Source organism: Eurytemora carolleeae, unplaced genomic scaffold (genome assembly GCF_000591075.1).
Source record: "Eurytemora carolleeae unplaced genomic scaffold, Eaff_2.0 scaffold87, whole genome shotgun sequence".
NCBI lineage: Eukaryota > Metazoa > Arthropoda > Copepoda > Calanoida > Temoridae > Eurytemora > Eurytemora carolleeae.
The window spans coordinates 251,383-270,426 of record NW_019396127.1 but is presented as its reverse complement, the minus strand read 5'-3'; the positions used below and the strand labels follow the sequence as shown (position 1 = coordinate 270,426).

General features: G+C 31.9%; 1 protein-coding gene across 1 annotated transcript in view; it reads left to right on the top strand.

Moving 5' to 3' along the window:
- The window catches only part of LOC111695746 (attractin-like protein 1), a 29,510-nt gene extending 11,472 nt beyond the window's left edge, over positions 1 to 18,038 (top strand). The window contains exons 13-30 of the mRNA XM_023465174.1: positions 721 to 803; positions 2,134 to 2,272; positions 2,903 to 3,070; positions 3,360 to 3,448; positions 4,269 to 4,373; positions 5,022 to 5,249; positions 5,421 to 5,549; positions 6,514 to 6,625; positions 7,182 to 7,328; positions 8,481 to 8,616; positions 9,139 to 9,359; positions 10,510 to 10,611; positions 12,504 to 12,643; positions 12,815 to 12,928; positions 14,017 to 14,088; positions 16,150 to 16,280; positions 17,219 to 17,289; positions 17,886 to 18,038. Of these exons, the coding sequence (XP_023320942.1) occupies positions 721 to 803; positions 2,134 to 2,272; positions 2,903 to 3,070; positions 3,360 to 3,448; positions 4,269 to 4,373; positions 5,022 to 5,249; positions 5,421 to 5,549; positions 6,514 to 6,625; positions 7,182 to 7,328; positions 8,481 to 8,616; positions 9,139 to 9,359; positions 10,510 to 10,611; positions 12,504 to 12,643; positions 12,815 to 12,928; positions 14,017 to 14,088; positions 16,150 to 16,280; positions 17,219 to 17,289; positions 17,886 to 17,969 (2,271 nt within the window). The 3' untranslated portion in view covers positions 17,970 to 18,038. The remainder of the gene's footprint in view (positions 1 to 720; positions 804 to 2,133; positions 2,273 to 2,902; positions 3,071 to 3,359; positions 3,449 to 4,268; positions 4,374 to 5,021; positions 5,250 to 5,420; positions 5,550 to 6,513; positions 6,626 to 7,181; positions 7,329 to 8,480; positions 8,617 to 9,138; positions 9,360 to 10,509; positions 10,612 to 12,503; positions 12,644 to 12,814; positions 12,929 to 14,016; positions 14,089 to 16,149; positions 16,281 to 17,218; positions 17,290 to 17,885) is intronic.
- Positions 18,039 to 19,044: the final 1,006 nt, after the last annotated feature.

The window sequence follows — 19,044 nt, the reverse complement described above, 5'->3', positions numbered from 1 at the left end:
TCATTATTAATTTAAATGGTAACTTAATTTCAAGTTACCCTCAATTTATAGAGTGGTATGCCGATTCACAGCGGTACCATATAAGAATATTGAATCCACGTAAATAATATTTAAAACTGATTATTTTCAATTGTGACTTTTCTACAAAAGTGACTTGCCCATTTCTTTTACAGGAAAACTGAAAACTGTAATCAGAATAAAGTACTTTTTAACCTAGAAAAACTACGCTACCTGCAACATTATTGATCAGATTAAAGTTTCAAGTGTGCCACTTTGAATCGGGCATGCCACCCTTTTTTTTTTAAATGGAGGGTCACTTGAAATTACAATAACTGTCTCTTTTAGTGAAACAAATTGTGAAAAGGAATATGTTAAGGTTTTTATTGCTTTTTCTAAATATCTTCTCCATGCCAATCTTGGATGTCAATTTTTATTTCTAGCAGATTTTATTTAAGTTTTTTTTTCTTTTTTAAAATATCTTTAATTTTCATCAGCTCATATTAAACAGACCTTTAGAGAACAACTCTGAAAGTTTTAGAATACAAAATTTTTATCTTTATTCTGTCATATGTTTGTAGAGGGTTCAAATGATATTTCAGCTTCAAAGTTCTGACATTTAATTAATTTCTTTTTCATTATTCAAACAAAGTTGGTTCTTCAAGTTGAAATATTCAACTTCAAACAAAACATTGTTTTCCCACAGTTTGTTTGTGTTTTCAGGGCGCTAAATGTTACAGTGCAGATTTTATTGCATATGATATAGCTTGTGATAAATGGTATAGCTTGGAGGAAACTGTTCCCAGGTATATACTAGGATTATATATAGCTTGTGATAAATGATATAGCTTGGAGGAAACAGTTCATAGGTGTATACTAGGAAATATTTATGACAAGCTTTGGAATCCAGCGTTGCCCAGGGTACTCATAGTTATGCCCGCCATTTACCCGAACGTGGTTTTAAATTATGATTTTAGTTTCTTTTCCCTGTAATAGTAGACTCACATAACTTAGAATCTTAAAACCAAACTAAGAACATTCCCGTGGCTTTTAAGAGTTCCCCAATCAAAATTTGAGGCAAATCGGTCTAGGGGCTCCAAAGTTATGATCGGAAAAACAAACAGACAGACAAATAGAGATTTCAACTTTATATAAAGATAAAACTTGTGATAAAGGATATAGCCTAGAGGAAATTGTTGTATTTTATTGATACATTTTGGACACTGTTCAGACCTGAAAACTTTAGAATTGGATGCTCTAATACAAAGTGTTTAATCTGAATATCTACTGTGGATACTTGATTTCTTCTTAATCCGCTCCCCTGCCCCCCTCTTTTTGGGTAATCCTATCGGCTTTCGATTAATGAGTTTTTTCATTTTATTGCGCTCAAAATTTAACATTTCCCTGCTTCTGATTGGCTGTTTGTTTTCTTCAATCAACACTCGGATTGCATTTTAGATATTTACCTGGATACAAACTTAAGATTTAAATAATCTTAAGATTACGAAAAATAGATTTTATTCTTGATTTAGTATTTGTCATCTCAAATGTGGCGTTTGGGTGTAGGACGTCCCTAATAGTCTGATTTGATTTGATTTGATTTGATATCCACAATTCAAAAGTTTTCAGCTCAGGACACATTTTTAGAAAATAATCAAATACAAATTATAAGAAACTTGGCGATTACTGATTTACTTATTTAAAAAAAATCTATTTCTGCAGAAGTTAACTCATAAATGTTTTAAAATTAAATGTTAAATTACAAAAAGATATATCTATCCAGCTGTATTGTTAATACAACTTTATTTTCAATCTTTTTCTAACTATTTTTAAAGAGTTCTAGGAACACCTGGAGCAATTTCTATAGAAAAATGAAAACTTGTTAAAATAAATGTGTTTATAATTTTCGACAGATTCATACTGAGAAAGTACGAAGATGAACTATTCCAGAGATAAGAGGTCATTGGTCTTTACCATTGGTGACAAAAGACGTATGTTGTAACCAATGGGAACATTGAAGATAGTATTAACAGTGATTTTAGACGGAAACTCAGCTGACTTCTACAGAATGATCACGTTTGCTTGTTAGTTTGTTTGTTTGTTTGTTAGTCTGTTTGTTAAATTTGTCTATTTTAGGGATTTTTCTGCTGACATGCCTCGGTTTGGGCATAGTGCAGTGGTATACAATGGCAGTATGTATATCTATGGAGGATTCAACGGTCAGACTAAAAGTGATATTCTTGTATTTACTCCAGGAGAATGCTCGCATGTCAAGGTTAGAACATGTTATACAAATTTAATCCGACTAAATTGTTTCATGTTACTGTACATTTCTCAATCGTAAGAATTAGCTGAGAAGAAAATAGAATTGCTCAGAGCTGGGAACTTTTGTATTGTGGATGTCGAGATCAATGCTTGATCTCAATATTTTGTTAATCTTAAGATTAGTTAAATCTTTTTATTATCCCGCTTGGTCAGGGTTTTTAAGGGAGCTTTAATCATGGGAGAAATAATTGCAATGAAGAGATGAATCATTTATCTTCAAGTTAGAATTAAGCGATAGGGTATCGAGCACAAAAGTTCCCAGGTCAAGATCCGCAAGGTTTTCATGGCGAAATTATAATTAGAACATCGATAAAAACCTTTTACTCATAAACACACATACATTTTAAGTGCCAAAGTGTTACTGTAAGGTCATTAAAACCTCTATAACTAATTGTGTATATCAAGTTTCTATATAATAAAGACAAAGAAAATGTTGGACAGAGAAAACTTTTTTCTTAACAATAAAAATTTTCAATTTGGACCAATAATTCCTCATCAAATTGTCCTTGTCTATCCTGTGAAATGATCGAATTTATTGTAAATTCTTTTATTACTTTACATAACAAAGCATATTTTGTAGGATCCATCTCAGTGCGTATCCAGCAAGTTTGGCGTAAAATGCGTCTGGAATCGCAAGAAAGGAGTTTGCGAATTGTACGCGGCAGATATTCAGCGGAGTGCGCAAGAAATGTGTCAAGTGCCCTATCCGGACAATGCACCATCTGTCAATAACACTGAAGACTGCAACGTAAGTCTTTTAAGCTATGGAGTTTATAGGTTTTTAAAGAAATGATTAAATTTACTTTTTGACTAGTTAAGATAAAAATTGATCAATTTATTGGTCAGTCGATTGATAGATTGATTTATTGCTCAAGGTTGACCATAAATTTAATGTAAAATGGGTCTTACACTGGTTGGTTGATATATTTATTTATTTATTTATTGATTGATTGAGTAATTACTAATTGATTAAAAAAGTGATCGATTTATTGATTAACTGATATATTGATTGACTGCTTGATTGATTGATTGTCTAGGTTGAGACGTCCTGCTCTAGTTGCCTGGCCACCAGTCAGCAGTGTGTATGGTGTGGAGATTCTTGTGCTTCTGAGAAATGTCCAACCAGGTGTAAAAATTTACCTTTTTTATATATCTGAGGGGGATGATTAGGCGGCCTACTAATAACCCTAAGTAAGCAGGGGGAGGGTGTTTGATGCCCCCCTCTAGTTTTTTTTTTCCCTATCACTCCTGTTTGACACTTTCACTTAAATTTTTTGACCTTTAATAAAAAGCAATGTAAAGGATTTCTTGGAAAAAAAAATTTATTTAATGCTTAGGGTTGGGTACAGGGCCGGGTGGTAAAAAGTCCGATTCGTTTTTTAGGTCAGTTTTATCACATTCAGAGTGGTTTTTAGTTCAGTTTTAACACCTTCAGGCTGTTTTTTAGGTCAGTTTTAACACATTCAGGCTGATTTTTAGGTCAGTTTTAACACATTCAGGCTGGTTTTTAGTTCAGTTGTAACACATTCAGGCTGATTTTTAGGCCAGTTTTAACACATTCATGCTGATTTTTAGGTCAGTTGTAACACATTCAGGCTGGTTTTTAGTTCAGTTGTAACACATTCATGCTGATTTTTAGTTCAGTTGTGACACATTCAGGCTGATTTTTAGGCCAGTTTTATCACATTCAGGCTGGATTTTAGGTCAGTTTTAACACATTCAGGCTGGTTTTTAGTTCAGTTTTAACACATTCAGGCTGATTTTTTGGTCAGTTTTATCACATTCAGGCTGGTTTTTAGGTCAGTTGTAACACATTCAGGCTGATTTTTAGGCTTTAAATGACATACATCTCAGATTGTTGTGAAGCCTTTTAAAAGCCAAATAACTGGTTCTCAAAACTATGCCTTTCAGATCATCTTGTTAATAATTATTATCATTATGTATAGGAAAGACCTGAAGGCGGTTCACCGGTTAGGGGACTGCCCCGTCTCCGCCGCCAAGGAGATGTGTGAGAACCTACACACCTGTGAGGGCTGCTCAGTCTCTACTAGGTAAGGAGAATTCAACAATTTAAGCGTTTAAATTGTGCTTTTTTTAGCGGCGATCTTTTTCTCCGTAATGGTTAAACTCTAAATTTTGCGGATTTTTCTGTAAACATTGAAAGATTTCTAAAATTAAAATTAATCGACATTTTTCAGGCGAACTTTGATTCTTTAACCCCCTATAAACCAACGATTGGTTGTGTGAGTTGTCACATAGAAAACTTGGGCTTCATCGGTTTCGTTTTTTTTTGACATTTTTTTGACACAGACAGACATAAAAACAAGACAAATGTTTATAGATACAGTTCATTTCAAGTACCAGATTGACTTTAACAACTTGACCATTGTGTACGGAGTAATATTCCTTTCTTTCTCTGCAAAGCAGCTTCAATCAATTTTGGCTTTATACTTACTTTTCCAGATTACTTTGGTCTAATTTATAAATTGAGATAGGGGAGCTTACGGATCTTGTTTCTTATGTATAAGGACAAATCATAATTTTTTTATCGATAGCTTTTATTATTATTTATTATGATTATTCTGACAAAAGCAATCGCCGGGATCCCAATTCAGCTTTATCCTACTTTATTATCAAGGTTATAGAGTAGACTTTAGAGCACGTACCTAACAATCTGATGCAATCTGATTTATATCTAGATGTAAATGGAACACTGAGAAGCAAAGTGCGGAAAAGTATTGTCGTGAGAAGAGTATCTCCTCTAGTGGTAATGAGGTTGAGGAGGGTGGAGGAGGAGGAGGTGTAGTTGTAGGGAAGAAGGAACCAGCAGGGAACTGTCCAGTTACTTGCTCTGAGAGGAAATCCTGCCATAACTGTACTAGTGGGACCTGTATGTGGTGTCATAATCAGCAAATGTGTGTTGACAGGTCAGCTAGAATCAGAAGAAATAAGAGTTAAATCCAATTTTGAGAAAGAGCATTAAAAACTTCGAGTTGATGTCCAATTTTTTTCTCCACAATTGGAGGGTCACTTTAAATTACATCTGCAGTTCCTTTAAAAGTTCAATTTGAGTTGATTTGAACAAATAATATATTTAGAAACTCCTACCTAATCTCGTTTCCCTATGGTCAATGTATGGACTGGACTACGACTGCTGATCAATGCCACGAAGCAGAGGACTCTAATTCAACCATACCAAACCTTTGCAATGGATACCAGACATGCAGGTAGGGTAGGGGTAGGTATGGTTGGGTGGGAATAAGTTGGACTTACGCAGAATTTAAAGAGTTTAAACCGCGTCGCTTATTTGCCAAAAACCGGTTCCAATTGAGCCCCGGCGCTCAAATCTCTCGAAGCACTAGTACAATTTCATGTGGAACCAACCATGTTCGAATCGCGTTTCATTTTTGAGCCGTGGCTCAAATTCTTTAAATTCGGCCTCTGGATAGGTAAACTTTTCATTATATTTTGTTTTATAATTTTTATTGGAACTTAAATATAGAAGCAGTTTCGTTACACTTTGTTTAATGGGATTTGAAAGACTGAGTTTATTTCTTTAAAGCTTGGATTTTATTATTGCTATCTTGTCTTGCGTGGCAGGTATATGGATCCAGGCCTTAAGCTGCATGTTGTTGCTCTGCGCCCTGAAGGCGGTCTGGGGGTTCCATTTCGGGTTCCCGATAACTAAGTCTAAGATCTATCTATTATTAATATTATTATTATTATTATTATTATTATTATTATTATTATTATTATTATTATTATTATTATAATTATTATTATTATTGTTATTGTTATTGTTTTATTATCTTATACCTAGATTCTAGAACTTATATAATTATTATAATTATTATCACTTCTATGAATTTTGTAATCTATTTATATTTGTTGTGTACATGTCAGAAAATTACTTTAAACTCTAGTTGTTCTAATAAATGTATAAACTTTTTTGCATAAGATAAAATCGCACCCTGATCTTTAATAGTTCTCCTTAAATCTTTTTAATTGATATGTTTTGTTATCATTATTAAAATTAGGTGGAAAAAATAATCAAAACAGCCAAGAGCTATTTTCCACCTAATTGCTTTATACTTGTACTGTTAATATAATCATCAATTTGTAATCGTTAACTCGTTCTGTATACAGATACATGTATTTTAGCAATAAACTTTATCTTATCTTATTGTTTAGTACTTGTCTGAGTAACCCTGCCTGTGGTTGGTGTGATGACGGACTAGAAACTGGACTAGGACGATGCCATGAAGGTGGAGGGAAGGGACCTCTTCAACGGAAAAAGAATCAGGTGTGTTACTTCTTTAACATCCACAATTATAAGCATTAACAACTAAATTTGAAATTAGGTGTTCTTCTTTTTTGTAATAAAAGTTTGAAATCCATTTATGTACTTTTTTCTCACACTTGGGGGTAAAACGAAAACTTGTTGGGGGTCACTCGGTCGTGCAAAGAAGTGCTGGTATTCTGAAAATAATAATTTTGTTTTGCTAATCTCAGAATCAAGCATTGATCATCCAACTAATAGAGATCTACGGATTAATCTAATCCCCTTTCAATATCCGTGTTGGTGGTAGCCTGCAGGGATAAACTATATAATTGAGTGTCAGGATCAAGCATTAGTCCTCGAATTGAAAAAATCCCTTTGAAGGTTCCATTTCACTTGAAAGTCATCAGATCAGCAATTTGTTTACTTCATATTTTCATATTTTCATATTTTTATTCAACTGCAAAGCACGAGATAATACAAATAACAAATCACAATTTACTATGAAGTTTGTACCCGCCTAACCAGAGTTGGTTGTTTTGATTGGTTGATTGTTTGTTTTGATTCTGCTGATATTTAGAATCAGTGGATCTGGGAGAAGAGTACTGCATGCTCTGATGAGAAAATGGAATGGCATTTCACCAGCTGCCCGGCCTGTCAGTGCAACGGTCATAGCAACTGTACTTTAGCGGGCATATGTGACCAGCCTTGTCAACATAATACAAGGGTAAGTTTTATACTTTGACCAGTGATATGTGACCAGCCTTGTCAACATAATACAAGGGTAAGTTTTATACTTTGACCAGTGATACGTGATCAGTCTTGTCAACATAATACAAGGATAAGTTCTTTACGTTTAAGATCAATAACTGCCCAAACTTTTAAACTTAATAGATCTAAAGGCTGGATTTAGTATTAAGCCCTAAATAAAGGTTTAAACGTTTAACCAAATGATTAGAAAAAAACAAAGGTTGAGAACAATGAAAGAAACTGGTATCCATGAAAATAACTTATCCAGGGTGGCCAAAATGTACGGATTGTACGGATTTTTTATTTGTACCAAAAATTGTATGGATTGTACGGAATGTACGGATAATATCTCAAATTGTACGGATTTTAAGGATTTTTTTAGTTCGGAAACATAATTTTTTTCGATTTTGGCGCAATAAAAAGCTAATTTTTGCATGAAATTTTCCATAAAAAAGTCGTCAAGATGAAGTTCAACTCATTATCTTCATTCTGAATTATATTTGGTTGATTTTTGTTTCAATTGACAATCAAAATACATTCTTTCATCTTTTCGAGAATATATGTTGCAAAAGTGTTCATTCGAGAATATGTTCCAGAAATGGTGTCTCACAAAAAAAAACTTTACAGTAGGGTTATTTGGTACTGAGGGAACAATTTTCGTTTAATTTTCTATATCAAGGTATCATTAAAACTCCAAAAAATTTCAGTTATGTCCAGGTGTAAATTTTTTCTTTTCTATGTCTCATAATTTTTTTTTGTTACAACCACTTCGTAATTTTTATTTTGACTAGATTTAGATCAAATATTTTTGATGAAAAACCGAGCTGTGGAATCGGTACGATTGATAAAAAATTCCTGATTTTTTGACTGGGCAAAGTTCACATAAAATATGTCGGTAACCATAGCTTTCTTTATTTGTTTTTAAAAATGTCAATTTTATCTATAGATTGCTCTAGCTCAAAAAATAATTATTAATTATCCAAAATTTTAGCATAAAAATAAACCTCAGATTCAAGAAAATCTGTCAATTTTTTCATAATTTAAGAACATTTGCAGATATCGCAACATAATGACAACACTTCAGAATCTAGGAAAATAACTTATCGCAATAATAATGATAATATTTCAGGGCTTGAACTGTGAGAATTGTAAAGACGGGTTCTTTGGTAACCCTGTAAACGGTGGAACCTGTCAGAAGTGTGAATGCAATAATCAAGGAAGTCTTTGTGATCATAAATCTGGAAACTGCTTCTGTAATACTAAAGGTAGGATCGTTTTAGAGATCGTTATGATCGTTATATGTTGTGTTCATTGCTGGTGATACCCTTGTGAATTATGATAATACTAACTATTGAATACAGTTTTTTCTTTAAATATTAAATCAGTAAAAATTTAAAGTGGAATACTTTGAAAATTTTATCTGTTATCTGAATTTTTTAAAGAGTAATCAGACAGTGCAGTGGCATAATTTGGAAAATAGATTAAGGGCAATGACTGACTCCTATGTGTGGATAACCTTTAATATTTGGCTAGGAGGCCTTCATCAATGAAATGTTTCTCTTTCAATTGGCCACTCTAAACATTGTTCCCATTGCTAATAAATGATTGAGATATCTTTGTTTTTCTGCCTTGAAATTGATAGTTTCTGCACAATGATTGTCTGGGAATTAATTAAATTTTACGACGAGGACCAGATAGAAAAGGGTTAGTTTTGATTTGCCGATGTTAGCATTTGATTGAATTAATTGACTAACCCTTTAAAGTACTCAACCTAATATGTATTGCAGGAGTGACGGGAGACCACTGTGAGAAATGTGACACTCAAAACCATTATTTCGGGGATCCGATCAAAGAGTCCTGCTTCTATGAGCTAGCCATAGATTATCAGTTCACATTTAATCTCTCGAAACCAGAGGATCGTCATTATACGGAGATTAACTTCAAGAATATTCCAACCAAACCGGAGGTTGATGTTGACTTCTCCATCACGTGTTCCGTAGCCTCTAAGGTTAGTCACTCGCGTGCTTCGTGGCTGAAAGGTTAGTCACTCACAGTCACTTGCTCTGTATCCTTAAAGGTTAATCTATCCCGTGCTCGGCAGCCACTAATGACTGATACTCGCGCTGTAGCCTTAAAGGTTAATACATTTATGTGCATTAAAGCCCTTAATGTGCATTAAAGCCCTTAAGTTTTTAGATCTTACAATGTTTAAAACGATATGACGTCCCATTATTTAAAAATTCTATTTAAACATCAATTGAACAATGAACATGGGTTAAACAAATTTTAAACAGGACTTACTATGTTTTGAACATGACTAGAACACCTAATTGGCCGATTTACTCTGTTTTGAACATGACTAGAACACATAACTGGCCGATTTACTATGTTTTGAACATGACTAGAACACATAACTGGCCGATTTTTACTACATTGTCTCGAAATCTTATTTTTTTTTCAACCGAAGTTGGAAAATGGTTTTTGTCAATCTGAACAAAATATTTAAAAAAAATAAAATTTGCCAAGCTGAAATGACTTGCAAGATAGACAAATAAAATTTTCCAGTCCTTCAAAATTTAGCTGTTAAAACCTAACAAAAATACTTACTTTAAGGCTTGAGGATACTTTTAAGTTTTAAGAAAGGGTCAATGGGTTTAGGGGGGATTTTCCGGAATATATGTAATATTTTATGCTACATATTCTACAGGGTGAGTCAAAAAAAAGTGTGATTAGCGGCGCCTGGTGCAAAATTGTACCTTTTTTGTGCAAATCTCCTGTATAAAGTGTATTTTCAGTATTTTTTGAATTCTTATTTTTTTGGTACTCCTATGGTCCGAAAAAAAAATCCGCGAACCTTTGTTTCTCTCAAAATCAAAAGTTCAGAGAAGCAAAAATGTGTATATAAATTATTTCTATCAAATTCTAAAATTTCACAAAGATTGAATCACAGAAAATTTGCAAAATTTTAATAAGAAAATTCGCAATTTTCAGTTCTGGTCTAATTTTTAAGGAAAAGTACTTTAAATCCTCTAGTTCCTTTCTTCTTAGTTTACGCTGTTCAGTTGAAACCTTAAGAGCCATTGAAAAACAACTTTTCCTCAGGGGGGGATTCTCGGAATATATATGATATTATATACAACATATTCTATTATGTTTAGATGAACGTCACCTATCGCTATGTTGGTAAGGACGGAGAGAGGAAAGAAGATAAAATTATTTCAGACAAAAACTGCTCAATGTTCAAATACAGATTTTCAAAGGTAATTTTTTATTAACCCCAAGATAAGTGATGTTTATAGTGTAAAAACAACTTCTAAGCTGGCAATCTGTTTCTCTTTAAACTTTTTTACCCAATTTTTTTCTTCTCAATTTAGCAAAAAAAACAATTCTCAAATAGTTTGTATCTGGTTTTCATGCATTGAGGCTCAATTTTTTCTGTCAAACTTAAAATCAGATCCGGGCTGAAAACCCATTCTAGAATCAGGACTTTAAACCAGTGCTTAGGAACCATTTAATTTTGATGCGGATCCGGATCCTGAATCTGCACTAGAAAAAAATGGATCCGGATCCAGGTCATTAAGATATACTGAATTTCTTTAACAAAGAATAATTTTCAAATTTTTTGTTTTATTTTTTTGGCTTATTTTTATTATTGATAAACCATTTAGAAATGAGGAAATTTTATAATCTCTTTTTTTCAAAAGTTCAGATTTGGGTTAAAGGAGTAAAAAAGTTTTTTTTTTTTGCAGTTTTTGGTTGATATTTTACCCCTTGGATCCGGATTCGTGGATCCGCATATTTTTGCGGATCCGAATCCAGGAAGCCAAAATCTTAGCACTGGCTGCTTTAAACTCTAAGCTGTCTAATGAAGCCTCAAGCAATCCTTAACATTCATGATTTAATTTGACCGCGATTATTATTGTTATTATTATTGTGACAAACATTATTTGAACAGTAAAGGAAAACTTTTCAAGAAATTATAATTCCCAGTTAAACTTTAAATAGATTATATTTTTTCTTGTATGGACGTCACTTCGTGGCTCCACTAACAAAGAGCTAACCAGTGTTAAAATCTATTTGAAGCGCTAACGATTCCATTTTCTTAAGAAAAGGCGTGATTATAAAAAAAACTTATCAGAAATGATTACAGCTTAAAATTATTATTTTCCCAAAAGTCTATATCTAGTGTTGACGATTGACTCCTCTTTTCAAACTCAAATTTCCACAATAAATGTTAAAATATTATTTGAGGAATGAAGTGATTAAATAGAACTAAAACATATTTAAGGGATGGAACTCTTTCCTTTACCGAAAAAAAAATGTAAGGGTTAACGCACACTCCATTCATTTTGTTATAATAGACGTTATAAAAGTTTTACGAAAAATTATAAAAAGATTTTAAGCTTTTACTATTTTTTTGAAACGTTGTTCACTGCACCTGATGTATATATTTGTCGGAGTCTAAGAAAGGTTGGGTTTGGGTTTACCGGAGAATAGTTATGGTTTATGGTTTATAAGTCTATATCTAGTGTTGACGATTGACTCCTCTTTTCAAACTCAAATTTCCACGATAAAAGAAATTTTACAGAAAATTATCAAAAGATAAAAACTTAAAAATTTACATTAAATATTTTAATCTTTTTGAATTTGATGAAAACACCAATTTTACAATATTCAGATAATTCTTTTCATCCCAAAAATTGAGTTTCTGATGATATTGGGTTCAATAATTTGAAAATTCCTTTACCAAGGAAAATTTGAAATATTATGCATTGATTTTAAATCATGTGGTAAAACTCATTAGATGATTCTGAGGTTAGAACTGTCGGTTGGGTTGGGATATCGCAGCTGATGTGTTTTACTGACTAAGCGTGTTATAAACTGGTTTAAACATACGTTTTGACCTCGGGACAAGAAATTAATATTTTGGAGCTAAATTTGCAAGTTGTCATTAAACAAAGCTTTTAAAACCAATCTTACTAATGAGTTTGTGTAGTGCAAGTGCAGCTGAACTGCTCTTTAAAACCTAAAAAAGGTATCTAAACTTGAGTTTTGCTGTAAATAAATATTTATGCGAAGATGCTAAATTATTTTTGCAAAACATAACTAAGTTAGGATACAAATAGGATAATTATTGATTTATTTATTTTAGAGTGATTATGTGTTTGGGAATGAGGAGAATACGACCTTTTACGTGTACGTTTATGATTTCCATTCTCCACTGTGGATTGTTATATCCTTCTCCCAACATCCTAAACTAGATCTTCTTCAGTTCTTCATCACATTCTGCACGTAAGTTTTTATTCTGGGACTTTCTTATCAATCTTTGAAATAATAAAGAAAATAGAAGACATTTAAGCAATCTTTACCAGTTCATTGAAATGAAATTGAAATGAGTATGTGTACGCAGAATTGCTGTGGTTCATAATCCAAAGTTTTTTGGTCTCAATGTATTTTTTAAAGATGCTTCCTTGCGCTTCTGTTCATTGCCGCGTTTCTGTGGAAAGTAAAGCAGAAGTACGACAGATATCGAAGACGACAGAGACTCTATGTTGAGATGGAACAAATGGCGAGCAGGTCATATTCATAAACTATATTTATCCACTAGTCAGTGGTCAGATTTAATGTCTAACGAGAAATTGTTGAACATAGCCCTATCATCGTTTTTCATTAATTCCTACCTTGGGGTTTATTTCTTCACTTAATATTTTTAATTATGGCGTGGTTCGAACTTGAAGATATAAGAGAATTCTATGGTAAATAACAAGAAGTTGCAAAGAAATAATACATTTGTTATCTAGATAATAAAATATACAAAGGTAATTAATTATTAAATGTTTGATAAATTTAACTTCTTAAAAATTCTTTATTTTAAAAAATGTCTTTAAATTTTCATTCATTGAAATATGCAATATTCGTGCTTCAAAGAACCAAGCCTTATTCTATCAATATTATATTATTTAAAGGTACTGTATACGTAACTAAAATTGACCCTCCCTTTGTAGAGTTGCATTTGGTATCCTTTAAATCTTTTTCTCACCGAGAACGACGGAGATATTCTCATTATTCCAGCTGAAAACAAAGTGCATGCTTTTGGAATCCATTTTATGTTAATTTATACGCAGTGTACATTCACACCTAAATTTTCCGTCAATGATCATACAAAGCTTTAAAAGATATCATTGTGGAGGGTCGTTTGAACAAAAAGTATACAGTCCCTTTAGGAATAAAATCACAATGTTAGATAAATGTTGCTCTTCTCTCTTTTAGTTGATTTCTTTCACATCAAAGAAACTAAATATTTCCAATTCAGAAAAATCAACTTCAAAGTTTTTCAGACATTAATGAATTTTAATGTTGAAGGGTTACATTTTTCAGACATTAATGAATTTTAATGTTGAAGGGTTACATTTTTGCCTTTTTATTATGTAAGATTAATAATGAAACTCGACCCATTTAAAAAGCAAAAATCTCCAAAAAATATAAATATATAATATGAATAAAATGTTATAAGAAGATTGTTGCGTTTCAACTGATATATATAATATATATTCATGATTGGTTTAATAAATAGTTGATTTTATTTGTGAGCCATCACTTAAATAATCAATTTATTTAATCAGGTAAATATTTAGATTTTTAAACTAAACTTCATTAATGTTTAGACCTTTCGGTAGTGTGTTAGTAGAGTTGGAACGAATACCAGACACATCAGAACCCTCTAACATTAGTTCCAGGTAGGATTAGATTATATTAGTAAAGTTTTGTATACCAGACACATCAGAACCCTCTATCATTAGTTCCAGGTACATTCTAAAGGACTGTAAGAGCAAATTACAAGTGAGCATTCATTGCAAACATGGCAGTGCCCGATTTACAGCGGTACCATTACATTTTTTTCATGTTCAATTATGAATTAAGTATCAATGTTTAAATCATTTGAATAACTGGCTATTTTTAGTTGTGTTTTCTCTGTAAAAGTGACTTGGGCATTTATACTACAGAAAAACTTAAATTATAATTTAACACTTTTAACCTACCACTGAAGTTCAGCCAGTCTAATTCTGTTGCATTAAACGCGCTGGGTCAACTACATACTGGGTACACTAGTCGGGCTGGTACGGTAGAGACTATTTAGGCCCATCCTCGTACTAGTTCGGATTATGAGACTTTTAAACTGCTAGATAAACGACAATATATTCGATATTATAGACCATAAAAAGCTTTTAAGTGTACCGTTGTGAATCAGGCATTTCCACCGAGTGTCCCTTAAAATTGCGCTAACAGTCCCTTTAAAGTGAAAAATTACGAAGAAGAGAGGGAAAAGTTGTTTTCATTCTACTGTGACGTGTAAGGACAACTCTAGAATTAGATTTATTATTTAACTAGCTTGGGAACCCAGTGCTGCCCAGGTTACTAAATGTTACTCCCGCCGTTTACCCGCACTTGAACGATTTTAACGGGAAACAAAATTTTCGCTTTTAAAGTCGACCTACTAAACTCAGAATCTTAAAACCAAGCTATGTATTGTACATTCTCTTGGGTTACCCGACTTCCACAATCAAAATTTGAGGCAAATCAGTTGGGTTCCTGAGTTATGATCGGACAAACAAACAGACAGACAATCAGAGATTACAACTTTATATATATTTAAAACAGTGGTCCATATTATTCCATTTCTGATCTGAAATACGATCGGGGTTGAGAGTACATTTAGGGGCATGGAAATACACTTTTTGTGTCACTGAGAACTTAGTAAGTTTTTTGTGTACGTGTACTACACAGAAATGTGTACTTCGTTTGGGGTGTTAAAATATGTTAATATCAGTATTCAGTAATCAATATAAGAGATAAATTATAAAATACAGAAAAATAAACACTCCCTTGCAGTATACATTCTGCAAGACTGCAGTACGGTTTTTTTACAACTTGACATCTTACTTCCAATTGTTTACAATAATAATATGGTTAATTTCTGCCCCTAATATCAATCAATCAACATTTGGGATCGTATATTGGATGGAATAATATGGACCCGTGTTTAAATAATTGCTATTGCTTAGTCTGTTCTGTCCAGTTGTGCGCAAATATTAGTTCTTCCAATCAAACAATGATTACTTGTGATTCAGCTTTTATAAGTAGCAACTTAGTTTAGAAAATAAGAAAGATGTCTTTGTTTCACTTAGATAAATGTCCATATTATTGTTTATAAATGATTAAAGAATTTCTTAACAATACATCTTTAACTAATTAAATACCTGGCTTTCAATACTAAACAACTTCAGAGAATTATTGCCTTTTTACAAAATAATTTCCATTCTTTATCTTTCCCATTTATCTTTTTTCTTTCTTTTTAAAAATCTTTTTGTCTTAATTATTTTGAATTTTAAATACAATTTTTCTTTGTTTGTTTTCTTGTGCTCCCTTGTATATTATCGTTATGGTTCAGGTAATGGTGGTGGTTCTAGCAAGGGAGGGAGGGGGTTTGTGTAGGAACGTAATTTTTCCATATTTTTTTAGTTTCCTATTCCCCCTTTCTACATTTTTAATTTCTTCGATTTGTTTATTAAAATAATTAATGAAGGTCAATCTCTCCATATCAAATGCCCAAATGTTTCTACTGGTACTGGTACTGGTACTGGTACTGGTACGTCTTTGTGATTACGTTATTCCTCGAGTGTTACCTTAAAAAGGAGAAAGTAAACTTTTTATCAAACCTTTTTGAAAACTTGCAAGCTTTTTAGTTGAAATGAAATTTACTTTAGTTCAATTTGATTAATTTTTTTTTTTACTTTTAGGAAGCGGCGTAAGAAAACCCGTCCTAGTCCTATAGCCCTTGAGCCCTGTATTGGGAACAGGGCTGCTGTGCTCTCCTTAATAATTCGACTTCCTACAGGAGGACACAGCTTCTCACCTCCAGGAATTCAAGGTATACACTTTATAGATCATTTTTTTGGATTAAATGATGTTTGATCGAGGAAATAACTCTTCATTTGATTAATCGACGAGAAATCAATCGATCGATCAATCAATCAATCAATCGATTAATCAATATTAATAATTAAATCAAAATACGAAAAAAATTAATATACATCGTAGGAATATATTAAATAGTAATGTATACAATTTACAAACATAAATTGCTATTTCGAAATGAATATCTAAATTATTTTTATGTTTAATTTCTTTCCAAATTTTTATAAAAGTCATAATTTAGATACATTACATTACAGTCCTTGTCATTCTTCTCATAATGTCTTATTTTTTTTTTATCTTGGAATTTTTTTTAAATCCACATTTCTGTAGTTTATTTTTTTGACACACTGTTTCTCTCTTGCAGTACTTTTAGACTTAATCAACAGGTATATATGACGCTATGAGAGGGAAAAGGAAAGATCAGTGTAACATATTTTCAACAATGATTTTAATATTTTTATTTACAATCAAGTTAACTTTTAAAGATGTTCTTTTGGGGCCAGAATACTCGCTGCCAAATAATTATTTAAAACCCTGGTTTACGGTTTAAATATGGCGATGCAAAGATAGCAATGCCCGATTGACAATGGTACTCTTAAAGCTTTTTATGATCAAGTATGAATTAGCTATTAATATTTATATTTTTTAAAACCGATTATTCTCAATTCAGTTTAATTAAAAAAATGGCTTTGCATTTTGCATGCTGCAGGAAAAAACAGTGGAATTATCAGAATTAAACACTTTTCAACCTAGAAATGATTGATCTGATAAATGTTTCAAGGGTACTTAAGTGAATTGAGCTTTGCCATCTTTGCATGAAGGATTACTAAAAATGACTCGACAGTAAATTTCGGTAATTTTCACCTCTAATATTTTTCAATGTTATTTTAGGTATAGCTGTGGCGTCTAGTCTAGTAACCCTGGGGAATCCAAGGAAACAGAGTACAGATCCTTCACAGAAGGTAAAATATTTATTGCATATATTAATAACAATACAAATAGAAAACTAAATGTCGTTTTTTCAAGATTTAGGGGTTTTTCGTTCACAATAACCCTGAGGCAGAGGCCCAAAGAAGTTAAGCGTATGCCGCGTTGAATTACAAGACCTAGAGAGAGCATGCGCATGACTCCTTTGGGCTTCTGCCTCGGGGTCTGTGAACTAAAAACCCCTAAATCTTAAAAAGACGACATCTTGGGTTCTGTCTATGTTGTTGTTAACCTATGATTATTGATTATTGGGATTAATTCTATTAAATTGTATATTCTTCCAGATTAACAGTGGACGCTTTTTGTGGTGATATATTCTTAATCCAAAAAACATCTTAAAGTAAAAAAGAAAAACTTGAAATTTGTAATCTGCAAAGTCTTGTAAAGCTTGTTGATAAACAAATATAACAGATAATATGTCTTCATAAAATTGAATTCTATTTATTTCAAGATTTATTTTTTTTAAATATAAATCCTAATGGACTTTATCAGGCATATAAAGGGGGGGGGGCCACAAAACGTATTACTCTCCGGAAAATTTAAACAGTGTTTAAACATAACTTAGAATTGTACGAGTCCCAGCGGCCTCCTTACAACAGAGCCAGGAACAAAGGAAAGAGCTAGAAGAATTCTACGCTGCATTCACTCTAGTTGATTCATGTGATTTGATACCGATACGAATAGACTTGTTATTTCTTAGAATCAAATATATTCTGAAGTTAGACTCCTTGTGTTATTTGGAGACCGACGCTACGTCCTCCATAATTTATTCATAAAACATTTTTTATTATAATAAATTACTGAAGCATTTTTGTTGTTTTTATGTTAACAATAAGGTGGAATTTTAGAGATTTCTAAAAAAAAACTTAAAATAAATGAAGGGGAACAAAGACTGGTATGGGGGGGGTAGACATTTTACATGTCAGACTATAACTTTTTTGCTTTTTAAGTTTCAAATCTGCAGATTCGCAAAAGTAAATTTTATATAACAAATTTTGCATTTTCTAAAAAAATTAAAAATCATAATGTTTTGGTTAATATTTTTATTATTAAAATCCTACTTTTTCTCGCAATTTCTTAATTTTGTAAGTTTTAAATCTGCAAATTTGGAAAAATAAAATTTGTAGCATAATTTTTTCTTTTTGAATTTTTTTAAAATATTTTTTTCAGAGAATATTTTTGCTATTTAAATCCTACTTTTTTAGCGCAATTTCGTAAAAATAATGATTTTTTTGCGTATTGGGCAAACTTGTGGCTTATAACCATTTTAAAGGGAATGTTTTCTAGTTATAGAAGTTTTATATGGTTTATTGTTACCCAAGTAGCCGTATCTGAGATAATTTGATTTATCGGAAAAAAATATTTTTCAATTTCTAATCTTCTAAAGCTTCTTCAAAATTAATTTTTTTACCTAATTTTTTTTATTAAAATAGAGCTATATCTAATATCTATACTTGACAAATATTTTGGATTTTTTATGAATGCTTTATAAATATTGACTATGGCACCTGTTAAGGAAAAATGCATTTTATCCAATTTTACTGCTTTACTCCTGAATAATAAATGTGCTTCTTTTTTCTAAACTTCATTCTAAAAGACTAAATGAATATTACGAATAAATGATGAAAATAATGTTTTAAAAAATTTATTTTAACAAAAAGATGTCGTACTGTCCCTTTAACATGGTATATTTAGGTTGATACTGAGCCAAAGACGAGAAAGAATAGAAA